Below are 14,118 nucleotides of genomic sequence, written 5' to 3' on the forward strand. Positions count from 1 at the left end.
ACTATATATATATATATATATATATATGCCCTATACCTTCGGTCTGCCATTCCATTTCGTTGACCATCAATCGCAAGTACAGTAATTTGGCTCGGGTGCTGCACCAATGGATTCCCCATTACCACGTAACTCGGGTTTATGGCTATGCATGGCTTTAAGACATTGCAAGAGATCGTACACTTCAGAAAAATAAAGTCAAAAGGGTTTGATCTTTCTACTCTGATCTGTTATTATGGGAAATCAACAATTTGTAAGTGCTTAAAGTTATTTGTTGACTTAGAATCAAAGTAACATTATTAGATTACGAAATAATTTAAGTTTTGAAACAACAATTTCAATATGTTCAATCCATTTTGACTAGTGCTCAACCTTGTCGCTCTGGGATAACAAATAAATAATTAAAAGGTCAAATGAGTATATTGGAATATTGGGTTAAGCCTTAACTATTAATTAAGGACCTTAGAAACTCTTTTGTTTCTTACAGTGTGTCATCTTGGGTGACGTATACATCAATATAAACATTCCATGCTCATGGTCCTGGGCTCCTGCTAATTTTCGAGGCACTTTTTTCTCCACTTCTCCCTCATTGCACTTTGCAATTTTCGTGGCTGCAACTTATTGGCTTAATGCCGGGACTTTGGGATTTGCGAGATTCTCCTCAGCTAATAACTAGCAATCTGCGCCCTTGCTTCGGTTCGAATCCAGCGAAAAGCGAAAAGCTTCTTTGTTTGCTCTCTAAGAATAAACCTTTGCTGAAGTTCTATCGATCTTTTTGCGGCGCTGATCTACCCAGCGCGCATTCCTTTCGCTCTCCATTTGGTGGAACATCTGGCCTTTTGATTTTAATTATATATTGTGACCAGTTCGAGTCCGAGAGTCGAGAGTCGAGAGACTCGAGCCAAGGAAAACCTTCATATCGAAATGGGCGTGTCACAAAGTAAATTACTTTTCTATACTTGGAGGCGACGCTGTCGAGTTTCCCACATGTGGCACAATCTGTTTTTGTTTCAGGCTTTAGTTTTTGTCTGCAGTTTGTAGTTTCTAGTTTGCAGTTCGGTTACTTGGCATCATGGCTTCAGCTTCAGCTTCTTGGCTATTGGAAGCTCGGAAAATTTTTTTTTTTGCTAAACGCCCTTTCCTGTGCTGCTGCTGCTGTCGCTTTTGGGCTGAAGCTGCTCGTAATTAGCATAAATCACTTCGAAAAAGGCTTCCATTTTGGCTTGACCAAATTTGTTTATAGACTCTGTGGCTCTTTTGGCATTTTGGCATCTCCTGACAGGGGGTGCTGTCCGTGGGATTCCCCCTCCTTCGCTTCCTTCGCCCCGGGAAAAACAACAACTGCAAAAACAACACGACATGGTCCAAGTCACGCATCGCTGACCAAAATTGGCCTCCAACTCGAACTCGAAGTCAACGTTTTGGGATGGCGAGGCGAAGGCGATTGGATTGCAGTTTGGTTTCGCTTTGTTTGCTCTTTCTTTTTGGCCCGAATGTTAAGCAATAAAGGCCATTTGCATTGCACTACGAATGCAGCAAATAGAAAGTACAATTCGTTAATTGAAAGTTTGCCGAAACAAAAAACAAAAACTTATGGCAAAAAACGTAGTGTGCATGAATCAATTGAAGCGCAAAGTTGTTCCTTCGATTTCCCGTTTAAGTCAACTTTCCCGTATTAAAAGTTTCAGGTGTCCTGATTAATAACTCAAATGTTATCCTGACCTCATCAATATTTCCTGGATCCACAAAATTCCCACATGCTAATCAACTTTATGCCATTTGGTAACCAACTGTCAAAATCTATTTGAAAGCATCTTCATAACTATTACGACTAAAGACTGGTTTGGTTTTCCACTCTGCTCGCCTTTTACATTGATCACCTCGATTATTTCCACTTTTCCATAATCGCAATTACTGTCAATCAGCCAAGTTAATTTCAAGTTTTGATTTATTATCGTGGCGGAATCTAGGCTCAGTCCAGTTAGTTGATTTAACCAACCAGTGTGGTGACCCCGACTTATTAATTTAATTTGAGTTTTGTATTGACTGCTATACAATCGCATTTAAAGTAATATAATCGTTTCATTGCACAATTTTGACGAATTGTCTGTTTTAGTGTTGCCGGTAAAATACTGTACCGATTTCTGTGAAACTCATATAAAATAAGTTTATTGGCTTAGTTAGGCAAAAAGCGTAAGTCAGTGAAAGCAATACTCCTCAATTGTCTTTATATACATAATATGTAATAGAAATTTTTATATTCCACAGATTTTTATGTTCCACTGAGTTGTGAAATAATTATTTGTTTTTTTTTTGCAACTATTTTTGACAGTCGAAATATATTATGGCATATCTTTATGACTGCAAATTGCAAATTAAGCTTTAGGATCTGAGACAGGTTTTGGGTATCCACTTCGCTCGTTTTCCATTAAATTTGCCCGCTTTTTACCAATGCGTCTTTGGTGCTCGCAATTTTGCTATTTTATAGTGCTCTCCAGCGGCCTAATTGAAAAAATGGTTTATTAAAATGGCTTGAGATTGGGAAAGAGGGGGGAGCGATGATCCTAACGCACATAATATTTCCGTCATTAGGCAGCGCAACGAGTTTTTCGGGGGCATTGCATAAGCAGCAAAACGCTCCACTGGGAGCGTTCCACTATCTTTTTTTTTGTCGTTCCCCATAAGTTGTTGTACGTGATGATGAGAAGGCTGAATCTGTGGGATTGTGTTCGCTGCAGATTCTGTCTCACCTCCCACTCACAATGAAAAATGAAAAATGAAAAAAAAACACTGGCCAAGACAATTGCGATGGGAGAACGGCGTATATCAATTATGAGACTGCGCTTGTTGGTCATAAATTCGCGTCCGCTTATCATTTTCATAAACAAGTCGCGGCCAAATGGGAGCCGCACTTCGAGAGCCTCGAACTTATGCAATTCTCACTCAAACTCCATCTGACTCTGCCCCGGCATTTTCCCGGGGTAATGACAGGTGTTTGTAACTCGTTTGTAGCTAACGGAGCCCCAAACACAAAAAAAAAAAATCAAAAATTTGGCTGGCCCCAGAAACAGAAACCCAGACGGCTAGAGGCACAGAAAATCGGCATGGACATCGCCTGCACAGAAGAGTGGGTCTCGGAAAATACACAAGAAAAAAGAAGAAAAAAAATACAAAACTTCGACTGGCAGGGGGTCGCCAACGCAGGCAGACCCCAAACAGATATTTGCATTAATACAAAGCCGAAGCCCATTTATGCCCGCCAGCGGACGAAGCATCAGTATCAGCAGCAGCAGCTGCAGTTGGCAACACAAAACCCAGTGAAAGTGATCCTCGGAGATGGTAGCCTGCGTCTGCGGTTGCTGGGCAGAATTTCTAAACCTACACAGTCCAAAAACAGAAAGGCAAAGTACCATTACAAAAAAAAAAAAGGAGAACACAGAATTATTAAAAGTAATAGAGACCAACTCTTTTAATCTTAAAAGCAAATTGGATCCATACTTCGCTTACAAAATATTCATCAGAATAGAAATCTATATGGGTTTTAATGAAAATCCAGACAGAATTTTCTTGCACTGTTTTCTTGCAATTTTATTACGAACGCAATTTCCATTTGTTTTCCTGTGGTCAAAGCCCGGTGGACCCAGGTATGATGATGATTTTGATTTCGATTGTGTTTCCGCGTGTGTTTGCGGTTGGCAATCAGAAGATTGTCAGCACACACAACTTCATCATTTGATGGCGGGAATAAAATTGATATTTGCGGTCGTGTATCTTGTGGTTTCTTTGGCCAATGGAATGTCCAATGAGGCTCCTCAGATCCCAGGAATCGGAACATAGGTGGTAGTGTGTGTGTCCACTTTGGGTTTATTGAACCCCGTCTCGTCTGAGGCTGATTACCCAGACAACATTTGTCATTGTTAGCGCGTAATTAACTCACGCCCCTATACCGAAAAACTTCCCCCTTGCGATCCGTAGATTCCTCCCACCGCCCCCAGTGCCATAAACATAAATCACTCAGTGAAAAACCACCGGAGGAAAACGGGACTACCATTTGGGAGACTGGCAACTTAATTGCAGAGTTTGCATAATGCATTTAAGTGAAAAAAGAGGAAAACCGAGCTGGCAATTCGCGGTTTGCCTAATGGCGCAAAATATTTCAAATAAACATTGAAAAACACTTCGACTTCGGCGACGGGCCATGAAGTGAAATTCAATTTGGCCAGACGCCGCGCGCCACCCTGCATCACCCTGCACCACCGCACCACAATCATAATTAATTTCGGCGGTTATCGCTTGGCCTGCTTCCGAGTAATCCACTTCGGAGTCTGAGTTTTGCGTCTGGGGTTCCAAGTCCCACCTGCTGCCAGGTAACCAAAAATCAACAAAATCGATATTTAAAATCGCATAAATCGCCGGGCGAGCCCACACATAGAGAAATACATAAGTGATTGGGTAACGTTCTCATGAAAACAGGCTACAATAAAAATTTATTTCACCATTAGACACCGAATTTATGGTTACTTTATGGGTATTATCTATTTCTTATGATTTCTTGATATTTAAAATGCTAAGTCTGTAACACTATCGATAGTTTTGGCTATCGATAGAGGCCAAGATATATTAGATATTCTGGGTATTCCCGGAACGTCAGAATCTCTGAACAACATTTTAATAAAATCAAAGCTTAATTCTTAATTTATTTCATTGGACGCCGATGATTTGCAGGCCGACTATCTCACTAAGATATTTTTTTAACTTCTTTGTCTACCTTGATCCTTCTTAACCCAAACCATCGATGTTTCCTAAATTTTTCGACCATCGATAGTATCGACATTGCTATCGATTGTTTTACTAGCCCTACTGATAATCAACATATTCATTTCCTTAAGTAACGCATTTTTTCGCCTAATAATTTTCTAATTTCAATGTTATTTTTACCTGTGCACCGCATGCGTTCCACATTCCCGCAAACACTCATATGTTCCACACCGCTTACCACCGCCTCGACTTTGGCTGTGACCACTTTGCGATTTGATTTATGCGGCTCTTGGCCCCGCTGGGAAGCGGTGGATCGATCGGCTCTGCAGTGGAGTGGCCCAGTGGCTAGGGAGCCTAGTGGTGCTGGTGCTCTCGGTGGGGTGTGTGGGTGCGTCTCGCCTCTAACTGGAATTGCTTTAAATTACGCAAATTCAAATTGCATGGGGCCAGTGAGCGAAACAAAGCCAGAAACAAAAAAGAAAAACCAAACGAATCGAATGCAGTTGGAGTTGAACTTTTGATTAACTTATTGGACACACGGACCACAACAAGTATGCCCGGTACCGTTAGCCGCTTCAAGATCCAAGATCCCAAATCCGCGATCCAGGCACTTGCCATGTACAGAGAGTTGTCCACTTTACGTGCTCGCCGTGCGCATTTATCAAACCGAACTAAGAGTGAAACCGAACCCCACAGCCTGAGTAGCAGGCCAAAATCAAAAATCCCAGATCGAAAGTGACCAAAGTCGGCGACAACAAAATCAAATCGAATTGCTGCAAGTGCAGCTAAGTGTATAAAAATTGCTAAATGGAAATAAAATAAATAATACTGCTATACCAAAACGAAATAAACAAAATTGTTTGCTTATTTATTGGTCAGCCACTTTCAGTGGGGTGGAAAATTACGATTTATTTACGAGACTGTGGCTATTTCCTCTCAAAGATTTGTATCTTTCTTTATACCATTGTAGGTTCAGTTCAAGATCAACTTCTTAATAGAACACATAGTTAAATATAAACTGTACGTATTAAATATAAATCTTATAAATACTATTTAAAGCAGTATTGGCTTAGAAGTCAGTTATATTCATTTTAACATTCAAAATCAGAATATGCCAATCAAATAAATAACAAAAATTACTCAAAAACATAAACAATAACGCAGACTTATTTATTGGTCCACCATTTTCGCAGAGAGTGTTACCTCTTCTGCTAAATTTCTATGCCTGTCCATTGCACATTTCAATTCTGGGCAAATATTTACACAATCTCAATAAATTTATGCGCTCTTCTTCACATTTTCAATTTGCCGACGAGGCCGTCCTCCGGCTCGGCGCAGAATTTATGCAAAATCCTAGCGAAATGCGGGGCGCGGACTGTGATTGTTATTGGCCCAGAGAACGGACGATCAAAAATCGAGAATCCGAATCCAGAATCGAGACGATCGACGATCCATGTGTGGGCGGTCGAAATCGAATTCAAATTCAAATTCAGCGATCGTGGTGGGAGTTTGCAGTTTGCGGGAACATGCCACACCGGGTAATGGAGTCAAGTCGCGTCTAGGGCTGGATCATGATTCTTATCGCCTGGCTTTTAGCTAAAGGCCCGATCCGATCTGCAAACTGGGCTTGTGGCCGGGCCGTTCGTTTTGGTTTGGTGGTGTGCACCACTTTGTGTGTGGCCCAGTTGTGGTGCAGCGCGCATTATGGCCATCGACAACTCATTGACAATTTTCTACTTTGGGTGCCACTTTGGGGAAAGTCGCGCAATTGGCAAATGTTAGCTTAGGCACTAGCAATTTACACAGAAAGAAAAAACAGCTCAGATACCGAAGTTCATAATGGGTTTAAAAGTCAGAAAGTTTTGGTATCGCTTTGGAACTCTAATAAAACCAAATAAAGTATATTCTGGTTCTATTGTCGAAACACTTTATTCTGAAGTGGCGACACTTTCGGGGAAGTGTGACCATACACCTATCAACCGCAAAGAGTGTGACCAAAGTCATCCTCTTTTTCTCTTTCAAGCGGCTCCAATTAGAATGTTTTATTGCCCGGACCAGGCGACATTTCTTGGTCCGCTTCGAGGGCCAGAAGTTGCCTGCTGTCATGAGCATGACTTCCTGTCGCTCTTGATTTCATTCCCTGTGTGGGTGGAGTCGTATCAGAGGAGTGGGTGGTGACAAGGGGCCGGTTGTGGAAAAAAAAGGCAACTCGTTAACGTTCAAAGGACAGAATCTCTGGAGCGTGCATCCAACTTAATTAACTGCAACTGCATCTGCCACCGAAGGAACTGCAGTTTAATGAGGAAGGCCATGATTAGCGCCTTCGATTACAAAGAAAACAAAAGAAGGGACAATAACTTGTATAAAGGCTTAACAGAGTCTAGATATTGGGCTTCAAGGCGAAATAAAAAATGGTAATTCTTTTAAATTACCTTAAATATGAACTTATCAAAGTCTTTACAGAATGTTTTTAAAGATAACAGTTTTCTATTGCTTAGTATTTAGTTTAGTAAGTAGCATATATTAAATATTTAATGACCAAACGACACCTTTTTGACAATTGAAGTTTTTAAAATACCTGTTATTCTAAAGTAAACTTAATAGAGAGAATAAAACTAGTAAGAAATTCCTCCTTTTAATGGTTGTTTCTAGCGACACAATAGGAACTGATTCCGATTTAAGTTCGTGAACTTTGTCTTTGGCAGTTAACCAAACTCATCCGGCAACCGACGCACATTCCAACAAACCACGTTCGGGGACTTGTGCAACGATCCATCATCGTAGTCATAGTTGGGGATTCAGAGTTTGGATGCAAAGGATGGAGCTGGGATTTGGGAAAGAGGAGGCTGGTTGGGGCCAAGGCGGGTGGTAGTGAAGCCAGCTTGTTGCAGCTGCGGCACAAAAAATCGGAGAGGCATTTGAAACACAAGAAACGCATTCATTCCCCCACTCGTTGCCAAAGCGTTTTCCTCCATTTCCCTGCGCAGTTGTTGTGTTGTGTTCGCATGTTTTTGGCCATTTCTGCAGACGCAGCCTTGCAGATTTGCAGTCAAGTCCACGGCCAGCGGGTAAATGTTAATCTCCCCCACTCTGCACCGCTCTGCATCACCCTGCTCACGCATCTATTGGTATTTTGATTTATCAATAGACGCTGTTTCTTCTCGCTGCGGCGAAAGCAAAAGTTTAGCCAGAGTTCGGCTCTTGAATCTCCGAGTTGAGTTGAGGGAAAGGCGAGTCTTAAAAAGTTGAACCGTAAATGTAACCGTAAGGCAGGGGGCGTGGCATAGGCCGGGGTAATGGGCAACGGCTAAGAAGACAGCTGCAGCCAAGTGCCAGCCAAACATAAATCAAATGAAGGAAGAAATGTGCAAGATAAATTTTTAAGCACACTTATTTAACACCTAACAACCTTGTTAGATGCATTTTGATGATGCCCCAGCACCACTGCACCACTCAAAAGACAAGGTGGAGCACAGAACTACAGAGAAAAGAATCGCCCTGTGCAAAAATCAGGATATTAAAATATTCTTAATATTTAAAATTAAATATATAGCAATAATACTTTATCTCTGTCTAGCTTACTTAGTAAAATCGTTAGAATTATAAATTTTTATACCAAAACAACTGCTCAATAGGTTAATTTTTCACGATATTAACAGATAAATAAAAAGCGCCAAAATGATAAATTTTAATTGAAAATTTAAGAGTTAGTAGATATATTCAATATATTTATAGAAAATCGGAAATCTTTTTTATATGATCCTACCCAAAACAGTCTTGCAAATTTTGTCTCAGTGCTTAAAAAACATTACAGCAAAGAGAACGCACCGGCGAACAAGTCAGAAATCTATACCGGAAAATTAAAAATTCCTAATAACACGACAAGCGGCACAGCGGTGGTGCAATGGTGGTGCAGTGGTGCTGCAGTGGTGCTGCAGCGGTGCTGCAGCGGTGCAACAACTGTTAGAATGGCTTTTTGGTGTTTGACGATGCATTTCGACAAGAGGGCAACGGAGAAAGGAAAAAGCAACCTCGGCCACAGAAAAGTAAACAGAAATAGATCATTCCTACATTTCGCTGCACCATCACTACCACTTTCCCGGTGGTTCCTTCCCATCACATCTGCTCACATATAAATCTTCAACGCTTCTCGCAAGCGCCCATCTTTTGAGAGAGTTAAAAAAATAATTTATAAAAATTGCAATAAATATTGAGGGGCCCTGATAAGGCGTCAACATAAATCAGCTGCCATGTTGGAGACCCCGCAAAAATATCGCGGGATTCGGGAAGGTGCGACTCCGGTCCGTGACTAATCAAGGCAAAAGTGTGAAATCTTCACACGCCGCAGAGGACTCTCCAGGTGCGCAGAGCAGACTTTATTAACGAAGCCCTACTTCAGCTAAATGACTTTATAACTAATTCGATTGCTGGTCAATCACCCTGTAGATAAAAAAAAAGTATGCAGCACAGAGAAAAATGTAATTGCTTGCCCGTCTCATCAGTATCACAAAAAATTAACGAAACAGAGAGAAAAACCTTGATTAATACAACATTCAGGTTTCCTTTTAAATATAAAAATAGAAAGATACACAATAACTGCATCCATATTTCTGCCAGTGTGGGGAGAGTGATCTCTTTAATGACCACAACCATTTCACGCTTTCTGCTCGCACCGAACATGGAATGAAACATTGAAACCTCAGCGACGCCGCCCACATGGCAAACACTTTCATCACCTCAATCGGCAGGGATGTATTGGATTTCACACCGAGTTAGCATTGGCAGGGGATTGATGACGATTATTGAGTCGTGTGTTGTTTTCGGAGGGGCCTCCGAAAAGTGCCCCAACTAGCCGACGAAGTAAGAAATAAAGTCGAACCCGGCACTTGTGAGCACGTAGCCATTTCTCATCAGCCACATTTCGTATTGCTAGTTGCGGCGGGGCCAGCTAAATCATCCACATCTGCCGGAAATTGCATAAGAAATATGCAAGCTGCCGCACGCTGCGATTCGCCAAGTTAGTTTTCTGAGTCTGAGAGACCCAGAGTTGCACAGTCTGAAAGTTCCCTGATCCGGGGATGTCTTATCAAAACTGCTGGCTGGCCTCGGATTCAGAAGACTATGAGTTTGAGTTTGAGTTTGACTCTGTGCCACTCACTCCACTCGTTTCGGTGATAATCCGCACCCGAGACACGACCGACATTTGGCTAACTTCTATTAGCCAGAACTGTGGTGTGACTTGACTCCGTTGCTTATGCAATGGCTTTGGCACAGTGGTAAATAATATGCATGAAAATGAGCATTTCAAATGAAATACAGTTTCATAACGATTGTGTCTGTAGCACAAACTGTTTAACATGTTGTTATATTTTATAATAATAGTATAATATAAATTCTTTTCAAATATAATAACCCATTGAAATAGTTTCTCTGATTGAATAAGTTTAAAATTCGAATTCAATGACTAAGAAATCGATAATAAATTTAAAAAAATATGTATAATTCTCAGTGCACAAGGGCTAATACAACTGAAACCACGAACATCCGCATGGATGCTAATGTTGTATTCTAGCAATCATCTTCATCCTTTTGTTGCTAACTGCTTTGGTTTGAGCCAACTCCCCGCCACGCTCTCTCTTTCAAGTATTCTTCATCTCTCTGTCTTTGCTCGTTTTGGTTTTTGTACGATAAATAAGGTAATTGAATGAAATTACTTTTGACAGCTTATTTGCATACATCAACAGCAGCATAAGCTGTCTTTTGGAGTTGGAGTCGCAGAGTCTCAGAGTCTGAGTCTGAACTGTAGGCCTTGTTAGGCCATAATTGGTCATTGAATGCTGCCCCTGGATCCCCTTCTTAGCATCTTCACCTGCAGGAGAGTGTGAGAAATGCGTGCTGACAAAGATGAATAACTCTCGACTTCTTCAGTTTTCATATGTATAAGAAAAGAGAGTTGTGCAAACGAACTTGAATTGTTTGTATTTTTTGTTTTTTTTGTTTATTTATTTTGGTTTTTCTGACTGCCTGGAAGATGTCACTGTCTTCGATTTGATTTGCCTTCACTGCCGTTGACATAACCAAGGAAAAGGAATCTGCCCTCCGTTTGCTCTTTAACATATCAGTGTTAAGATCCCACTTAAAATAAAACAGAGTTCGTTAAATATTCCATATTATAAAATTTCTTATAAATCGTTATTGATTAGAAAACTCCATTGTCAAGAATTACTTTAGTTTTAAAGTTCGTATTTTAAATTTAGGAAATTCTGTACTAAATTTTTCTCAAGTGCAGATCCTCTGTCTGTTTTATTCCAAGCCCACGATCCCTGAATCCTCTTCGATTCGTGTGGGCGTGCATGTATTTAGCACCGGACCTTTGCCGCCTCCTCATTCAGATCCTCGCGTCTTTTCCACTGAAAACAGTTGCACACAGAACTTTCATGTTGTTGACAGATAAAATTGCCAATCTCTGGGCTGACGACGTCCCATCCCATCCCATCCCATATCCCATCGCAGTCCCAGTTTTGTGCCCCCGTCCATTTGGTTGGCGACAATTTCACCGGCCGGGTTAAACGGGTTTAAACTGCTGCCCAACTAAGCTTAATGAAAGTCTTTAGTCGCAGCAACAATCTAAGCAGATCTCCGCCAGGTTTCAGACCCAGGTCCCAGTCCCCAGACTTACAAAAAGTGTAATTAGCGATGAAATTCAACGAGAGGAGCCCAGCAACTGGGTGCTGGGTGCTGGACACGTTTCGCTTTAAATGCATATCAGTCTGGACTCTAAACTGACGGGCTGGGGAAGGGCTGAAGCTGCACTAAGCAAAAAAAAAGTTGACACAAGAAAACTACTCCTTGTTCTAAAGAATTCACGTTTGGGGACCACTCCATGAAAATCTTCTCATTCTTGAGAATTCGCGCTTTTATATTGAAGATTTAGTTATGAGCACTACAACTTTTTAAATTGATTTTTAAAAATTTTTTACATTTAAGGGTGTTATTTACAAGTTTCTTTATGATTCCATGATTTCTTGTACACTATAAGCCCTTTGTTTTCCAGTGTACCTTGTCCTCACAGCTTAACATTATTCGTTTGTTTTGCAACTTGACTTGAACGGTGGGGGAACGTTCTCCTCTGGCTACCTCGGGCTCCCATTTAAAGTGAAATAATGACAGTTTTAATTGCTGATTTCTTGGCTTGTTTCTTGGCGTCAAAATGCGATCGATGCCTGCCCCCGCTCTGCATGGCTATTTTTAAGAAAACACTATCCCCATTCCAATTCCAATTGCCATTCCCAGCAGCTCCTTTTTATTTACCTTACACAGACAGCGAACAGAAATGTCGATTACGCAAAATGCCAACTAATTGGCTGCCATTAAGCGGGGTCATTGCTCCCGTCGTTTTTCCACGATCTGCAACCTTTCTGCCAGTGATTCACCCCGTTGGTTTGGCTCAAATTTAAGTTGACACTCGCCTGATATGCCGCCTCGGGGGCGGAGAGCCTCTCTCAGCCAACACTCGATCCCGAGCATAACAAATTGCCAAATTAAGCCCTGAACAGTGTCCGGAGATAAGCCCCGGAACGGAGGCCCAAAAGCCCAACGGCAGCAGCTGCCTGTAAATCAAATTAAAATTTTGACAACTTCATTTGTACCCGTTGGAATATGCAAGCCCTAAATAAGAGCTATGTGTGCCTCCAATTTCTCAAGGACTTGGGTTTGGCATTTACTTATTTAAAATCGGTTTTATATAAAAATCTTTTTTTATTAATCAACCCTTCTAACTGATCTTCATTTCTGTTTATTTTTTAGGTCTCTGCCAGCGATCCGGACTGTGGAGTAAATGCCATGGTAAACTACACCCTAGGCGAAGGTTTCAAACACCTTACCGAATTCGAAGTACGCTCCGCTTCTGGGGAGATTTGCATAGCCGGTGAACTTGATTTCGAGAGGAGAAGTAGCTACGAGTTTCCAGTGTTGGCCACCGATCGAGGTGGTTTGAGCACTACGGCCGTAATCAAAATGCAACTGACGGACGTAAATGATAACCGTCCCGTCTTCTATCCCCGAGAATACAATGTATCGTTGAGGGAATCCTCCAATGGCCCATCTCAAGCCTCGAGTGCCCCAATTGTCGCTGTGGTGGCCACAGATTCGGACTCGGGAAACTTTGGCCAGGTTTCGTACAGGATTGTGGCTGGAAATGAGGCGGGCATCTTTCGGATTGATCGAGCCTCCGGTGAAATTTTCGTAGCTCGTCCGGATATGCTGTCCGTTCGAACTCAACCGATGCACATGCTGAATATTTCGGCCACTGACGGAGGTAACTTAAGGAGCAGTGCCGATGCCGTGGTCTTTCTGAGCATCATCGATGCCATGCAGCGACCTCCGATCTTTGAAAAGCCCCGATACAATTACTATGTGAAGGAGGACATTCCGAGGGGCACGGTCGTGGGTTCGGTGATAGCCACGAGTGGAGATACTGGTAAGAAATATATCAAACCCTCTGTCCTTAGAATTATTTTATTTTGGGTAGCGAGTTCATTAGTTCAGTGAGCTGGAAACCAAAATACACACATATGACAGATACAAGGATAAAAGAAGGCAAACTGAAAAGGATTATGGAAGTAAAAAAAAGAGAAGCCTCAACATAAAACATTGCGAGCCATTAAACCTGAACATTGAATATAAAAGATATAGTTCTCAAATGCCCCTAAATTATGTTAAAGAAAAAAAAACACTTTTTTCTAAAAGTTAAAATATTTTCTTTAAAAGTTTAAGCAGCCTCAGCAAACAAACACACAATGCAGTCCAAGTTTAAGAGTTTTCGGGCTTTTTACAATTCAGCAACAAAGCCAAAGTAAAACACTTCAAACGCAAATTTCGGCAGAAATCTGCACCCATCAGCGACATCCTCGTCATCGAGTTGAACTGAACTCTGAGCACGATACAAGGGCCGGTTTTCAGTGCCAGTGCCAGTACCAGTACCAGACCAGACCACCAGTCCAAAAGACCCAGTCGGAATCCCAGACGATCCACGATCCACGTCGCTGGCTATGCAAAATGATTTTGCGCTTTAATTTGCTGCTTTCGCTGCGCACTTCCTTTCATGGCTCATCCTCATGCCTTTCATGTGGTGTCCCATCCACTCCAACCTGCCTCATGTGTCAATCGGTGACGAGAGCTCCTTCCTTCACCTCCGAAACGGTTCTATTGTTCCTGCAACTCATTGTCGAGGCCTTTGAATGGCTTTTAATGAGCAGCAGCGGCTCCTAATTTCGTATTTCGGAGTTCCTTCAACTCCACTTGCCCAAACAGAAAAATGAGGCAGAAATAATTGCAGTCCTCTTTCATTGCTTGCAAACTGAG

General features: G+C 41.7%; 1 protein-coding gene across 1 annotated transcript in view; it reads left to right on the top strand.

Moving 5' to 3' along the window:
- Positions 1-14,118, top strand: part of LOC108137840 (protein dachsous) — a 73,982-nt gene that overhangs the window by 42,512 nt on the left and 17,352 nt on the right. The window contains exon 3 of the mRNA XM_017259766.2: positions 12,562-13,234. Coding sequence (XP_017115255.1) covers positions 12,562-13,234 — 673 coding nt within the window. The remainder of the gene's footprint in view (positions 1-12,561; positions 13,235-14,118) is intronic.

This window comes from Drosophila elegans, unplaced genomic scaffold, assembly GCF_018152505.1.
Source record: "Drosophila elegans isolate 14027-0461.03 unplaced genomic scaffold, ASM1815250v1 contig_814, whole genome shotgun sequence".
Taxonomy (NCBI): domain Eukaryota; kingdom Metazoa; phylum Arthropoda; class Insecta; order Diptera; family Drosophilidae; genus Drosophila; species Drosophila elegans.